The 17,237-nt window shown below is 39.9% G+C and overlaps 1 protein-coding gene across 1 annotated transcript in view; it reads left to right on the forward strand.

The window, feature by feature from the left end:
* Positions 1-11,998, forward strand: part of ndufa9 (NADH:ubiquinone oxidoreductase subunit A9) — a 31,492-nt gene extending 19,494 nt beyond the window's left edge. Inside the window, exons 9-11 of the mRNA XM_003221359.4 lie at positions 3,454-3,549; positions 4,836-4,902; positions 10,764-11,998. Of these exons, the coding sequence (XP_003221407.1) occupies positions 3,454-3,549; positions 4,836-4,902; positions 10,764-10,937 (337 nt within the window). The 3' untranslated portion in view covers positions 10,938-11,998. The remainder of the gene's footprint in view (positions 1-3,453; positions 3,550-4,835; positions 4,903-10,763) is intronic.
* The last annotated feature ends 5,239 nt before the right edge of the window (positions 11,999-17,237 follow it).

The following is a 17,237-nucleotide window of genomic DNA, read 5'->3' on the forward strand; positions in this document are numbered from 1 at the left end:
CCTCCACCCTCTCATGGGTCGGAAGGCCTGGGGCAAGAAGCTTTGGTGCCAATGGCAGCATGCCCGGCTGATGGCCCAGTGCCAGACCGCCAACCCAGGAACAAAAATCATATTTCAGAGTGTTATTTGTAAATATAAACCATATGCATGTAAATTTAAAGCATGTTACAAATACCATTTATCATGGGAACAGTTCAACATAGATACTTGATCAAAATGAGAGATGATGTGTAATAGAGAAATGACAAAGCGTAAGGAAATAAAGGTTGATAATCTAATATACCAGATTATTCTCAAAGAGAAATAAATCGTGTTTGTTTTTCTTTTTGTGCAAAGTCAGTGTTGACTGCCATTTAGGAACTAGTGTAATTTGACATTTCAATGTTTTCAGTACTTGATTGTATTTCAGAGTGATTGTATACAGTTTCTGTATTCCTTATCTAAAATGCATGGGACCAGAAATGTATTGATTTTGCAATTTTACTGGTTTTAGAGAATCTGCATTTGCATATACAGTACATATATCATTACAGTGTATTAGAGATAGAACCCAAGTCTAAACACACAATTCATTTATGTTTCATGTACATTTTATACACATAGCTTATATATGTATATTAATAATGGTGCAGCCCAAGGACATGGACAAGATCTTGGGAGAAATGAAGGCGACCACTTGCTCTCTAGATCCTTGCCCATCCTGGCTCATAAAATCAGCCAGCCGGGGGGGGGGGGGGGGGGGACTGGCAGGGTGAATGAAGGTGATGGTGACTCAAGGCATAATGCCAAGTATTTTCAAGGAGGCAGTAGTGAAACTGGCACTGGATTCCACCCAACTTAAAACCTATAGGCCAGTGTCAAACTTCCCTTTTATGGGCAAGGTTCTGGAGAAGGTGGTGCCTTCACAACTCCAAAGGTTCGTGGAAGACACTGGTATTCTGGATCCATCTCAGTCTGGTTTCAGGCCTGACTTCGGGACAGAGACGGCATTGGTCGCCTTAATGGATAATCTACGAAGAGAGCTAGACAGGGGGAGTGTGTTCCTGCTAGTTCTCCTGGACCTCTCAACAGTTTTCGATACCATCAACCATGGTATCCTCCTGGGCCATCTCTCTGGGATGGGACTTGGGGCCACTGTTCTACAGTGGCTCTGGTCCTTCCTGCAGGGTCGGACACAGAAGGTTGAACTCCTGTTCAACTCCCTGGCTGGTGGCCTGTGGGGTCCCTCAGGGTTCAGTTCTGTCCCCCACGCTGTTCAATACTTACATGAAATGCTGGGAGAAATTATCCGGAGTTTTGGAATTTGGTGTCAAATTTATGCAGACGACATCCAACTCTATTATTCTTTTCCACCTAATATCAAGGATGCTGTCCTGATCCTAAACCAGTGTCTGTCATCAGTGATGGACTGGATGAGGGCTAATAAGTTGAAACTAAATCCAGACAAGACAGAGGTACTCCTGGTCAGTCAGAAGGCAGATCAGGGTCTGCGATTACAGCCTGTGTTGGATGGGGTCGCACTCCCCCTGAAGACACAGGTGTGCTGTCTGGGGGTGCTCCTGGACTCATCGCTGATCCTGGAACCCCAGGTGTCGGTGGTGGCCAAGAGCGCCTTTGCACAATTAAAACTTGTGCGACAGCTGCGCCCATACCTTGAGATGTCAGATCTGGCCATGGTAGTCCACGTCTTAGTTACATCCCGCTTGGACTACTACAACGCTCTCTACATGGGGCTGCCTTTGAAGATAGTTCGGAAGCTTCAACTGGTTCAGAGATCAGCAGCCAGATTGCTAACAGGAGTTCCATACAGGGAGAGATCTACTCCCATGTTGTGGCAGCTCCACTAGCTGCCAATCTGCTTCAAGGCTAAATACAAAGTGCTGGTCATTACTTTTAAAGCCCTAAACGGCTCAGGTCCAGGCTACTTAACCAATCGCATCTCTTCTTACAAACCAGCTCAGGCACTGTGGTCAGCAGAGGAGGCCCTGTTCTTGGTCACACCCCCATCTCAAGTACGGCTGGTGGGAATGAGAGAGATGGCCTTCTCCATGGCCGCGCCCCACCACTAGAACTCCCTCCCTAAAGACCTACTTCTGCTCATTAGCATATGGAGAGGAGGAGGATTAATTAATGAGAGACCACTTCCAGATCATGATTGAGAACTATGCTGTATCTGGGTTCTGTTAGTCTATGTCAGCCCATTTACTACTATAGGCCACATAATCCAACCCACACAACTCTGTTGAACTTCAGTTGGCTTTTGTAAATTACTGTGAATGTTTATTTAGATTTTATGTCACTATATAATTCTTGTCTGACTCAATTCATTGATATTAGGGTTAATTTGATGTTAGGTTTTTAACGCTGTATTCATATGTGCGGTCTTGTTGGGATTTTATACCAATATTTATCTGTTTTTTGAAGGCATTGAATGTATGCCGTTGTTTATTGGAATCTACCCTGAGTCCCTTCGAGGAGATAGGGCAGAAATAAAATTTTATTATTATTATTAGTAGTAGTAGTAGTAGTAGTATTTTGCATATATCAAAGTTTGTGTGCATTGAACCATCACGAAGCAAAAGGGTCACTATCTCAATTTGTATTTTAGAATACTTCAGAATTCTGGATAAAAGTGATGATCAGCCTGCGTTTCATGTTTCCCTTTTTTAATGTAATTTTATTCAACAAAAAGCAGACAAATATACCAAAAATGAAATATATAAAACACTAGACAAAATGCATAAAATCACAGAACCCACAAAAACAAATAGTTTTTCTTAATAAGCCTCACACTCTCTGCGTGTTGATTTTAACTTCTTTGCTGTTTTACACCTATAATGTTTTGCGAATGTCACCCTTCGACAATTAGTATCACTCTTCTAATTAAAAAAACTAATAGTAAAAGTTTGTCTCTAATGTAAAAAGGTAGTACAGTAGAGTCTCACTTATCCAACATTCGCTTATCCAATGTTCTGGATTATCCAACACATTTTTGTAGTCAATGTTTTCAATACATCGTGATATTTTGGTGCTAAATTCATAAATACAGTAATTACTATGTAGCATTACTGCCTATTGAACTACTTTTTCTGTCAAATTTATAACATGATGTTTTTGGTGCTTAATTTGTAAAATCATACGCTAATTTGATGTTTAATAGGCTTCTCCTTAATCTCTCCTTATTATCCAACATATTTGCTTATCCAACGTTCTGCCGGCCCGTTTATGTTGGATAAGTGAGACTCTACTGTAAATAAATCCCAGTCTTTCTTAAAGTTAGTCAAGGATTTCACATTCAAATGTGAGAATGCAAGTAAGATTTAGAACAAGATTATGTACTTTCATAAAGGTATTAGATGGTTTTATATTTCTGGATCCTTTATGAGGGATTCGCTTTAAAATAAAGCTTTCGATGCTTGTTACTTATCGTGATCTTATTTTGTTTTTCTGTAGCCCTCACAGATACCTCCTTTATGACTTGGTACAGTATCTATATGCAGTGCTCCACAGAGTTTACCTCCCGTATCCATTGCCACGTCCTATTTATCAGTAAGTCTAAACTCCTCTTAATTGACAAATGGTTGCCTTTTAGGATCAAATTATACATGATGACCATTTAATTTCTTGTACAAGTGCTTGCATGTCTGTCTTTCATATGAAAATACTTGCATTTTCAAGTGGGTTAAGTTGTCCTAAAACCATAGAGTTGGAAGAGACCACAGTCCAACTTTCTGCCATGCAGAAATGTACTATTAAAGCCCTCCTGAAATGTGCTCATCTCTTTAAATACCTCCAAAGATGAAGATTCCATTATTCTCCATGGTCTTAACTATTCCACTGTCAAACAGCTCTTGCAGTAAAAAAAAGTTCCTCTTACTGTTTCACTGGAATTTATTTCTTAAAAATTGCATCCATTGGTACATGTTCTGGTCTCAAGGACCTGTTTCTACCGACTAAAAATTTTTACTTGCCTTGTAGATACTCTGATTCTGACTCACTGTATCAGTGGGAGTTCATTTGCAGTGTGCTTCTTTGGGATTTAATCCATTTCAAAAACCTTGCCTTTTACCCTTAGGTTTTACAGAAAGTGTGAATCTTGAGCTTTGTGGCCATCCCTCCAGATGGCATTGCCTTACTGTGTCATTAGGGTAGGAGTTAGCAGTGGGCAGAACTGGGTGGTGTTAGATGAACATTCCCACCAGAAAGTAGCTCTTTCCTGAGGTAGATCATACTGTTTTAGTAGGGTTTGTGTGTGAATATTGGCACCTTTACTGAATAGAAAACCGGTGTATTCACATGCATGACAGAGTTTCCACTACTGTTGAACTACCGGTGGCATAGTGGGTTAAAGCCTTGTGACTTGAAGGTTGGGTTGCTGACCTGAAGGCTGCCAGGTTCAAATCCAACCCGGGGAGAGCGTGGATGAGCTCCCTCTATCAGCTCCAGCTCCATGCGGGGACATGAGAGAAGCCTCCCACAAGGATGGTAAAAACATCAAAACATCCGGGAGTCCCTTGGGCAATGTTCTTGCAGAGGCCAATTCTCTCACTCCAGCAGCAACTTGCAGTTTCTCAAGTCACTCCTGACACACACACACAAAAACCTGGCCAGTCATTCTCATTTTTTTTTTGTGTATCCATTTAAGAAGTTCAGTTATCTACTTTTGTGACTCAGGTTTTCATTTTAGTAGTGTTGCTAGGTTAAAGAACAGTGAGTAGTCACAGACTCTGAAACTTAATAAATGTAAGAAAAACAAGTTTACTACAATGTAAATGTTGTGTATGTCCATATAAGCAACACAATTTACTTCCTTTTTGTGATATTTTGATTTGCAGTTTAATTGCAAGATTTTTTGAGATGAATCCATTTGAGCCTTGGACAACAAGGGACAAAATTGATCGGGTAGGTGCAGAATTGCATAACACCTTTTTTCTTTTGTGTGCATAAATTGATAGAACAACAAAATGGACAAACAAAATAAAAACACACCCACTTAAAATATTAGAATGATTATCACAGTATTTTATATTAAAATACAGAATAAGTTCCTCTGCTAGGTGTGTCCTTTGTTGATGTTTATTTGAGAAATTAAGATGGTTTTAATATCTCAATATAAGATTTTGTTAGCTACAAGCTCTCTCAATTACAGGAAATTTGCTTTATTTTGAGATTCAAGGAAAACAGGAGAAACTGCTATTTCTTCTTTGTGGCCTCTGTGAATCACACACATGGGTTTACTTCACCTGCACAGGCTCAGACAAAAAAAATTTCAAAGCTCCGGCTTTTGAATTTTGGAAGTAACTGCCCACTCTGGAGGCATAAAATGTGCTGTGACCGTGGATCCACAGTTCCTTTTCGTCTGCTGCAGCAGTAGCTTGTTATGGACCTTTAGCTCTACAATACTATTCAGGATGACAACAACATGCTTTAAGGAGTGCAGCCAATGTGCCACAAAGATGCTGGACTCCAATGAGCACTCCAAATGCCTGCAATACCTAGAAGAGAGCCACCTGGTTTGTGCCAACATTTCCAGGCATTCATGGTTCAGGCCAGGAAGAATAGAGAAGTGAGACTTTGTGCAATTATCTGTGAACAAGCCTTGGCACCATCCACTTCAACAACAATAGCCTCATCCAAGACTCCAAAGACCTCAAAGAATTATTCGAAACCAAAGTCTTACCACCAACCCCATCAGTAGCTCCATCTACCTCAGCCTCGGTAGCCACAGTTAGATCAACGCCATCGATCTCAGCTGCCCCACCATCATTCTCTTCTATGAGGGTTGCTGTTAAACACTGACTAAAAGAAGCCAACAAACCTAGTGTGATGCTCCGGTTCCTGGAAGCCTGCCTTCTGTTCTGCCAACACCGGGTAAATCCCTAGAGGCAGAACTCAAAAGAAAGAGTGCTACCAGAAAGAGCAAGATTTAACCCACTTCCTCCTCTTCCCCTAGGGATGACTGCAAGACCTTCATCGGCATCATCTTCACATCATACCTCAGCCCCTTCAGAGCACCAGTCAACCTAGCTGTCACCAGCCCTTCAAGAAATAACAAAATCATTGGAGGATCTTTCCATAGACACCCTTTCCAAAGACATCCAAAGGATACTTTGAGCCACCCACAAGCTCTCCACAACAAGATCATCTACCTACAATGTTTCCCTCGTCTTGACCTTTCAGGACACCAGCCATCTTTCTGGACACCAGAGGGGTAGGGGATCTCTGGCACAAGCATTGCTACATGATGTACTTAGCATTTTACTCATTCACTCTAACGCTGCACTGGCCCTCTCCTCTGTCAAGGTATATTTGGCAGCGATTTCATGGTGTTTCCAACAGCAAGGGAAGCTGTCACTCTTTGCCCAATTGATGGCCAAGACTTTTTTCCTGGGATAGAAAAACCTGCACCATCTGACATGCCTTCCAACTGCAGGTTGGAATTTGGAACTTGTTCTCTCTCAACTCCTGGGGCACTCCTGTAAACCGATGGCCACATGTGACCTCCGACTCTATCATGGAAGGTCGCCTTCCTGGTGGCAATTACATTGGCACGTGGGCCTCCAAGCTAGGGGCTCTGAGGATCTATGACCTTATCTAATCTTCCATCAGGACCGTGCAGTTCTCTATACCGACATCACTTTCTTGCCCAAGGTGGTGTCCCTCTTTCACATCAATAAAGACACTGAAGTGCCCACATTGTGCCAAAATCTTACCTCTCCACTGGAGCAGAGATTCCACGAGCACTACTGTTTTATAAGGACAGGACCCAATCCTTAAGAACGATTGACCACTTATTTGTCTCTTATGCCACTGACAGTCAACCTCCTGGTCTCCTCCCAGAGACTTTCTAACACAGGGCACCACTGAAGCACATTCGCCCCCATTGCACCAGTGCAGTGGCAACATCCGCGGCCTTTCTTAAGGGCGTCCCCTTGGACTCAATATCCAGGGTAAACCTTACCACATTTGTCTCCCACTGCCAGCCAGACTCTAGGGCACACCCCAACACAGCCTTTGGCTGCTCAATACTGTTCCCATGTGTGTCATAGCTTCCATGGATTCTGGCTACCTAGATCCTCCCATGGCTTACCTGAGTTGTGATACTGACTAAACAAAAACAAATCAAAATGGAAAGGGGTTATAGCCATAGTAAAAGGGAAAGGAAAATATAAGGAATTGAATCAGACTATTTATTTTTTTATTTACTGTTATTTTTTACCCCGCTTTCTCTCAGTCCCAGAGGGGACTCAGACTGGCTTCCAAAATGGCAATAATTTAATGCCACAATAAACATACAATGTTCATGATCGAACAAATACAATAATACAAAGAGTAGACATACAACTGTTCCCGGAGTGAGGAGGAGGAAAGGGGAAACATTGGATATATATATAAGCAGTAGAGAAGTATAGAAATGTAAAGAATAGGAAAACAGGAATCACAAGAATGTTATGAAAATACATATATATGGAAATTATTTTTTAAATGACTATGACAATGTTATAACTTTATATAACCATTAAAAAAAACTAAACAAAGACAAGTGTACTGTAAGATGCTGAAATTCATTCACTTTATTGTTTATAATTGTTGCACTTTAAAACCAGTACCATGTTTTCACTTTACTGAGTTTATTATCACCGGTTTACAGTTCATGCTGTTGCATGATAAGCCCAGGCACTGTTTCCATGTAATTCTTAATCTTCATTACACTTCGTTATTATCTAGGATTGCCCCAGGGTTGTTTTTTTCCTTGAGATCCCAATCCCGCACCTCACCACTGCCATACCAAAAACAAAAAAAGAAAAATTTTGTGTTTGTTTATATCCCCCCGTGAGCACTAACAGACTATCTCGTTGACATATTTATATTGCATTATTACAGTAATACAGGTGTTTATTACATTTTCTTCCTGTCATAAGTTTACACTAAATACTACTTGTCTGGTGTCGAGGTCTGGCATATTCCCACTTTCCTGTACCTTAGCTTACTAGTCTCCGTGTGTGTGATTCAGAGGCCGTGAAGGACAGGTTGCATAACTCTGTGTTTCTTTGAGTGGTCATCTATGAAGTCACACAACCCTGCCCATTTCTCTCCTCTTCTATACCAACCTCCTCCTTTCCGGCTGCAGCTGCAATCTGGGAACTGGTGAGCCGCAGCAGCAGTCTCCTTTTATGTCTCCAGAGGAGTAGGTGGGGTTACTACCAAAATTCAAAAGTTAGAGCTTGGAAAAGTTTTCTGTTTTACCCTACACAGCTACAGTAAACTCATGTGTGTGACTTCACAGAAGGACCACTTGAAGAAATACAGTTACAGATAATGCACCGTGTTTTTCCCAATTATTGTCAGAACAGACAATCATCACATGCGTTATAGGTAGTATAATTAAAATTTCAAATGCTATTTCCCCACCCAACATAGGGTGGATTTTGTAGTGATTTGAAGTTAATGAAAGGTATGTGTGCAAAGTTTTACATAGGGCATAAATCAGCCCAACTGGTAAGTGGAAATGACTTGACTTAACTTCCAATGCATAGAAACATGCTGATGCTTCTCATAGAGTGTGGATGGTCATCAGCTCCCCTCACAGTTGTCTGTGGTCTAATGTAAAAGTTACAGAATGAAAGTTGAACATGCGTTTTTATAGAATCATAGAAAAATAGAGTTGGAAGAGATCTCATGGGTCATTCAGTCCAACCCCCTGCTAAGAAGCAGGAAATCGCATTCAAAGCACCCCCGACAGATGGCCATCCAGCCTCTGTTTAAAAGCCTCCAAAGAAGGAGCCTCCACCACAGTCCGGGGAGAGAGTTCCACTGCCAAACAGCTCTCACATTGAGGAAGTTCTTCCTGATGTTCAGGTGGAATCTCCTTTCCTGTAGTTTAAAGCCATTCTTCGGTGTCCTAGTCTCCAGGGCAGCAGAAAACAAGGTTGCTTCCTCCTCCCTATGACTTCCCCTCACATATTTATACATGGCTATCATGTCTCCTCTCAGCCTCCTCTTCTGCAGGCTAAACATGCCCAGCTCTTTATAGGGCTTGTTCTCCAGACCCTTGATCATTTTAGTTGCACTCCTCTGGACACATTCCGGCTTGTTAACATCTCCCTTCAGTTGTGGTGCCCAGAATTGGACACAGTATTCCAGGTGTGGTCTGACAAAGGCAGAATAGAAGAGTAACATGACTTCCCTGGATCTAGATGCTATACCCCTATTTATGCAGGCCAAAATCCCATTGGCTTTTTTAGCTGCCACATCACATTGTTGGCTCATGTTTAACTTGTTGTCCACGAGGACTCCAAGGTCTTTTTCATAGGCGTCCCCCATTCTGTATCTTTGCATTTCATTTTTTCTGCCTAAGTGGAGAATCTTGCATTTGTCCCTGTTGAACTTCATTTTGTTAGTTCCGACCCATCTCTCTAGTCTGTTAAGATCGTTTTGAATTCTGCTCCTGTCTTCTGGACAGTTTGGTGTCGTCTGCAAACTTGATGATCTTGCCTTCTAACCCTTCGTCTAAGTCATTAATAAAGATGTTGAACAGAACCGGGCCCAGGACGGAACCCTGCGGCACTCCACTCGTGACTTTTTTCCAATATGAAGAAGACACATTGGTGAGCACTCTTTGAGTTCGTTCACTTAGCCAATTACAGATCCATCTAACTGTAGTTTTGTCTAGCCCACATTTTACTAGTTTTTTCCAGAAGGTTGTGGGGGACTTTGTCGAAGGCCTTACTGAAATCCAGGTACGCTACATCCACGGCGTTCCCTGTATTGACCCAGCTTGTAACTCTATCGAAAAAGGAGATCAGATTAGTTTGGCATGACTTGTTTTTGGTAAATCCGTGTTGACTATTAGCAATGACCCAATTTTTTCTAAGTGTTTGCAGACCACTTTCTTAACTATCTTTTCCAGAATCTTGCCTGGTAACGACGTGAGTCTGTCCAGAGGTAATTGTTTGGGTCGTTCTTTTTTTCCCTTCTTGAAGATAGGGACCACATTTGCCCTCCTCCAATCTGCTGGGACTTCTCCCGTTCTCCAAGAATTCTCAAAGATGATTACCAGTGGTTCTGAAATAACTTCCACTAGTTCCTTCAATACTCTTGGATGTAGTTGATCTGGCCCTGGGGACTTGAATTCGTTTAGAGCAACCAGGGTTTCCTGGACAACTTGTTTCCCTATTTGATGTTGGATTTCCCCTAATCCTTCGTCTATTCCATGTTGCTGGGGTTGAAGACGGCTTTCTTTTTGTGAGAATACTGAGGCAAAGAAGGCATTAAGTAGTTCTGCCTTTTCCCTGTCCCCTGTCACCATCACCCCATCTTCTTGCAGAGGCCCTATTGTCTCCTTGTTCTTTTTCTACCAACGTAAACAAAAAATCCTTTTTTGTTATTTTTAATGTCCCTGGCAACCCTGAGCTTGTTTTGCACTTTAGCCTTGCGAACCTTTTCCCTACAGGAATTGACTATTCGTTTGAATTCTTCTTTGGTGATTTCTGTTTGCTTTCTGTAACTCGAAGGGAGCTCAGGTCTCAATTTCCAAGGCATAGGGCAAACTAAATAATGTTGTAGGATGGTAGCAACTCAGTTACTGGTGTGAAAGTCAAATCTCAACTCAATTTCCAAGCTTTTGGCCATGCCTAGCAGTAGCTCTTTGACTATTAAATAATTCTATTATTACTTGTCATCATGGATATGTACTTTGAATGGAAAAGATACGGCTTTGTTTGATTAATAATCCATCATCTGTTGCTTATTTCTCTCTTAAGTTCCACACCACAGACATGAGATTCCCTAACCTTCCTGGATTGGAAGACTTGGGTGTCGTCCCAACCCCTGTAGAACTGAAAGCCATTGAAGTCCTGCGGCGTCATCGTAAATATCGCTGGCTGGAAGCTGATCTCGATGAAGCAAAACCAGCTAGGACTGTTAATAACATGTAATGATTGTTTTCTTGAGCTTTTCAACGTGAAGTTACATTGAAATTACTTGTGTGAAGAAGTCTGTAATACAAGCTAATTTCATAAATAAATCATGTAACCTTTATGATATTGTTGTCATGGAAGAAGGTTCCAATATGAGATGTGAATATGAGTCCTGTTGCACATGTTGAGTATGTTTATATTGAAGTACATTGCCACTCATGTGAATATGCCTCTCTTCATACTGGGGACTACACATATACACTAGTAGGAAGCTTTTCTGATAGCAATTGATGAAGAAAAAATCTTTGGATTGTGTTGGAAAGTAAGTGGTGATATAATGTCCAGATGCAATAAAAATATATGAATTCTATTTGGGGCATAATTTGAGAGTGAGTTCCTACCATTCTGTCCTTGTAACTTAAATGTTATTAAGCACACTTTTACTGCTCTGGTCACCAAATCTAAAATTTCAGAATGTGCAATACTCAGACAGAAAAGCTTTGTTGTTCCCTTTAAGCTCTATAACTAGTTCCAATCCAGTTGCTAACTTTTTATACATTATATAAGTGGTTCTCAACTTGTGGGTCCCCAGATGTTTTGGCCTTCAACTCGCAGAAATCCTAACAGCTGGTAAACTGGCTGGGATTTCTGTGAGTTGTAAGCCAAAACACCTGGGGACCCACAGGTTGAGAACCACTGCACTATATGAAATGTCTTGTTTGTGTCAAAAATGCATTTTGATTTTGATTTTGATTTTATCTAACTCAAGGTGACCATGGGTGTTACCTATATTTTAGCACGGGGCCAGAGAATAGTGGCTTTCCACCATGTGTTTTGGAAGACAACTCCTAGAATGCCTTATTTGAATAAAGGTCAAAAGTTTCTCAAGTTGTATCTTAGCAGCACAGTAACTCTCTGTTCCTGAAGAGGGAAAAACTCATCTAAAGTCCCCTCAGTGAGCTGCATCCCAGGTTCAATTTTTTTTATTACATTTACTTTATTATTTTTGTCCTGCTTTTTTCCAATATAGGGACTCAATCTACTAACAATAAATATAGAACAATGCTGATTAAAAACAATATGAGTTCACTCAAGTCTATTTAAATGTAATAGTGTTTTCAATCATTATAAATGTAGTTGGGGTTTTGATGGGCAGTTGTAATGAATTTTGAATGCCAGTTAAGTAGCAAAGGTTGTATCATGTGCCATCTAGTCAGTCTAAGAAATAGTGCTTGGGAATCCGCTATGATACCAGTGATTTTGGGGGGGGGGGGGGGGGTAGTTATGAGTTTGAGCCCTCCATGGTGCAGTGGGTTAAACTGCTGAGCTGCTGAACTTGCTGACCAAAAGGTTGGCGGTTCAGATCCAGGGAGCGGGGTGAGCTCCCGCTGTTAGCCACAGGTTCTGCCAACCTAGGAGTTTGAAAACTTGCAAATGTGAGTAGATCAATAGATGCCACTCCAGCAGGAAGGTAACAGTGCTCCATGCAACCACGCCAGCCACATGACCTTGGAGATGTCTATGGACAATGTTGCTCTTCGGCTTAGAAATGCAGATGAGCACAAACTCCCAGAGTCAGACACGACTAGAATTAATGTCAAGGGAAAATCTTACCTACCTTAGTCATGAGTTACCAGTAGCCAAATTGAAGGTGATAGGAAGGAGGCTGAATGCTAAGGTGTCCCAAGAGCCTACCACTCACATGTTCAGCTAAAACAGGTGGAGTTGACGACTGTCCATGTAGGGAGGAAGTGGTGTAGGGAGACCTAGTAAGCACTAGGAAACATGTGAGCCCAGCTAGGTCTATCTAAACAAATGTGCTCCATTTTAACCAAATTGATGACACATAGCATTAAAAGATTGACAGTTGCTTTTAAGTGGAAAATGGGGTAAAACTGACAGAAGGTGGGAAGCATCTTACCTCAGATGACTCGTCTTTAAAGTGCACAAGTAAAAATTATCTTTATTGTCCAAGTGGTATGGAAGAGAGCCACGAGGAATCAGTAAAACTATACCTTCCCCTGCCCCCAAAAAAATCTAGAACCTGACTTCAGCTTTTGGCTGAAAAATAATAATTACCATAGGAAGCTGGATTGGGTAAGTCAGCAAGCTTTTGAGCCAACAGCAATATGCACAACAAGAAGTTACTGTAGTGTTTTTTTATATAAATTGTATTTGATACATCCCAACAATTAACAAACATTTGCCATAGAGGACATTTCATTATACATTATTCCAAAAGTAAATATTCCTTAAATGACATTTTAAACGTTCCATAGATATATATCACCCACTACCCCCTCCCTCCCCCCCACCCCCTAGAACAGCAATTCTAAATATTGTCATTGCATCAGTTTAACTGTATGGAAAGCCTGGTTCAAGATGCTGTATTTGTCGTCTCCGTCTATTTTGTCAATTAGCACAGACCATTTCCTGACCAGTCTTGTTATTTTTGTCTAATTGTATATTTGTTTTCCTTTGATTGATAAAGTCATTAATTATATATTCTGATATATAAGCCCACCAAATTTCTAAATCCCATTTTGTATCATCTCTCCATCCTCAGGCTATCGTGGCTTGTATTGCGGCTGTCATATATTTTAGGATCTCTGTCCTATTATTGTTATGTTCCTTTGCCTTTATTGTGAGGGACATGAATCTGACTTTATCCCACATTAATTCTTTCCCTATTATTTCTTCCATTACTTTTCTTATTTTACTATAATAGTTCTGAATTTTTCTACAATCCCACCACATATGGGAGAACAAACCTATTCCCCCACAGTTATGCCAACACTTGTTTGAAGTATTTCCCGTTATGTGTGCTAATTGGAGGGGGGTTGTGTACCATTTAGAGATTATTTTCCTTTGGGTTTTTTTGATCCTTATATGTTTAATTTTATGAATATTGTCAATCCAAGACCCAAATAATTTCTCAGTAAATTTTTTTCTTGTTTCCAATTCTCTATAAGGGTTCTTTTTGTGTTATAAGTTAAGGTACTTAGTTTCTCATACAATAGCCCAGTCATTCCTTAACTTATTTCTACTTTCCTTTTAATTATTCTATCTAGTGGGGTTTCTGCTGTTTCTCTTCTCTTCATGGCCTGAGCTTTACTGGACAGGCCTAGCCATGCTATCCAGGTCCCTTGACCACATTTGTCTTTTATTTTATCCCACTTTATTATTTCTCCATTGGATTCCATGAGGTCCCCTATCCTTTTGATACCATTTTCCTTCCTAATTAGATTCCTGAATGTCTTGTCCTTATTTTCCAATGTTTCTAATGGGAAAGGGTCAATTTTATTTATTTGTAGTTTAATTTGCAATTTTTTTCAGATTAACAACATTGATAAGCAGGGGCCTACTTTTAAGTTCTTTAAGTGTTTTCTGTCTATTCTCTCTCCCATAGACGTTCCCTTTTACCAACTATTTACTTCCTTTTCTATTTGCACCCATTTTTTTACCCTTCCAGTTCAAATTCTAATAACTTCGCTAACTGACTTGCCTCATTAGTATATTTCCAAAGAGGGAGCCCCCCCCCATCCACCCATTTTTTGTTTACTATAATATAGGAAGTTGGCAATTCTGTTTTTGTTTCCTCTCACTACCCATTTTGTGATAGAGTTATCCCACTTCTTCAGCAAATTGTTAGGAATATTCACCTGGAGGGTTTGGAACAAAAATAAGAATTTGGGCAAGATCTTCATCTTGTAAATGTTTAACCTTGTGGATATATCTAGAAATTTCTTTCTCCGTGTGTTAATTTGTTTGCTTATATTTTTCCATAGATGATTATAGTTCATTGGTATGATATTCTTGACATTTTTTGGTATATCTACTCCCAGGTATTTCATCATCTTTTTCTCCAATTTAACTTCCATAATATTTTGAACCTTCTTGAGTTCTTCCCATGTTAGATTTTTATGTAATATCTCTGATTTTCCTAAATTAATTGTGAGGCCCAAAGTTTTTCCAGAGTCCTTGACTGTTTTAACTAATGATTGTAATGACTCCTCCACCTCCCCTAAAATTATCATAGCATCATCAGCGTTTAGATTGATCTTGATGTCTTCCTTGCCCACCTTATATCCTTTAATGACCGAGTTGTTCCTTACTGAATTTGCTAATGGCCAGTGAAAATAGGGCTGGAGAGATGGGACATCCCTGTTTGGTTCCCCTGTTGATATTTATTTGTCTAGATTGTGCCCCTTTTACTGAGATGGTTGCTTTGTTTCCACTATATAGTTCTTTTATTACCTTACAGACTCCCCCCCCCCCATATTACTTTCCTCACAGAGTCTGTTCAAATATTTGTGATCTAATGAGTCGAATGCTTTACAAAAGTCCAATTTCAATATGAGTACTTTAGCTTTTTTTCTGTGGCATGGTTCAAAATGTTCAAAATATTTCTTATAAGGTCCGCTAATTTCCTGTTTTTTACAAATCCATATTGATCTTCGTGAATTATATCTGGTATTATATCCTTCAGTCTGCTTGCTAATATTTTAGTAAATATTTTGTAGTCCATATTACATAGGGATATTGGTCTATAGGAGTTCGGGTCTGTTTCATCCTTATTTGGTTTTAAAATTGGTGAGAATTTCAGAGAATTTTCAGGAATTTGGTACTTTTTGCTTCTCCATTATTTCATTAAATAGTGTAAATAGGTTGGGAGTAATTTCCTCTTTGAATATTTTATAAAAGTTTGTTGTGAAGCCATCTGGCCCAGGTGCTGAGTTTGCTTTTAGGCTTTCTTTTGCTTTCAATTTCTGTGCTATTGTGCTATTTAGATTGGATTTTGACTGTGAATTTATGATTTTTTTTTCCAAGAGGCCAACTCGTTTGATTAAGTCTTTACCTTCGTAAAGTTTTTCATAGTAACTAGCCATAATCTCCCTGATTTCCTTATCTGATGATCTCAGATGTCCTCTTATCATCTTTCAGCTTAAGTATTCTGTTTCTAGCTTGTTTTGATTTTAGGACTCTAGCCAGTCTTTTCGAGTTATTAATTGAATTAATTTGATAATCATTTCTAACCCATAGGTTAGTCTGTCTTATTTTTGACAGAAATTTTTTTTGGAAACGTAGGAATGCATCCTCTACTTCTGATCTTATTTTCTCAAATGTATACTTTTCTTTTCTATTGAATCCTATTTCCAATGAGATAAATGTTCCCCTTATGGTTGCTTTAAAAGCGTCCCATAAAATCTCTTCTTTTATTTGTGGTTGTCTGTTAAATCGAAAGAATTCTTGAATCTGCTGTTTAATGGCCTGTTTATCCTTTTCATTAAAGGTTACCTTTGGGTTAAATATCCATTTCCTTGGGGGCTTCCTTACTGGGTTTCCTAATTTTAACAGGAGAGGAGTGTGATCTCCTGGCCAGTGGTCCCCCACTTTAATCTCCTTTATTAGTCGTATATTGTTAATTCCTACTATGAAGTAGTCTATTGCAGTGAATTTTGAATGCCTGTGTGAGAAAAAGATAGGGGTTGTTCCCTCCTCTCCTATTCTATTGTGTGCTTCTATGAGGTTCCATTTTTTGAAGTTGATTTTACATTCAAGCCTTGCTGGGTTTGACCCTGGTTTTGTTTGTTTGTTTGTTTGTTTGTTCATAAAGTTCCATTTTGAGATCTCCCCCTATGATTATATCTCCTTTTGCTTGGTTTTTCAATTTTGTCACAATACTTTTGTATAAATCCTAACTGGTTTTTATTAGGGGCATATATACTTACTATAGTGATCTCGTTATTGTTTAATTTTCCCCTTATCATCACAAATCGTCCTTCCGTATCTACTATTTTTTTCTCTAACTCATATCTATGTATTTCCTTTATAAATATTGCCACTCCTCGCGACTTATTTGACCCCCAGGATTCGTATTGTAATTCCCATCTTTTTAGGTTCAACAATTTTGTTCTGTCCTTTCTTTTGTGGGTTTCCTGAAGTAAGCATACGTCAGTGTGCTCTTCCAATAATAACCTGTCCATTTTTTGTCTTTTAACCGGAGACTAAAGTCCGTTCACATTAATCGATAGAGCAATTATTTCATCCCCCATTGAACTTTTCCCACCATTTCCCCAGGTCTCTTCCACTATTTTAATCTGATTTATAGCTGTTCCTGATCCCTGACCTAAAACCCATAGCTTCCCCCCCCCCGGATCCCTTGCCCCCCTCCTTGATGGCAGGGCTGCTCGGACCTCTTCGCACCCATCCAGAGTATCATGAGGGCAGAGTCCCCTGCTGCAACTTCCCCCTACTGTGTATTTCCTCTTAACCTATATAACACCCACCCATTCTATACATTCCACTCCATAACTT

The sequence above is a fragment of the Anolis carolinensis genome, chromosome 5 (genome assembly GCF_035594765.1).
Source record: "Anolis carolinensis isolate JA03-04 chromosome 5, rAnoCar3.1.pri, whole genome shotgun sequence".
Taxonomy (NCBI): Eukaryota; Metazoa; Chordata; class Lepidosauria; order Squamata; family Dactyloidae; genus Anolis; species Anolis carolinensis.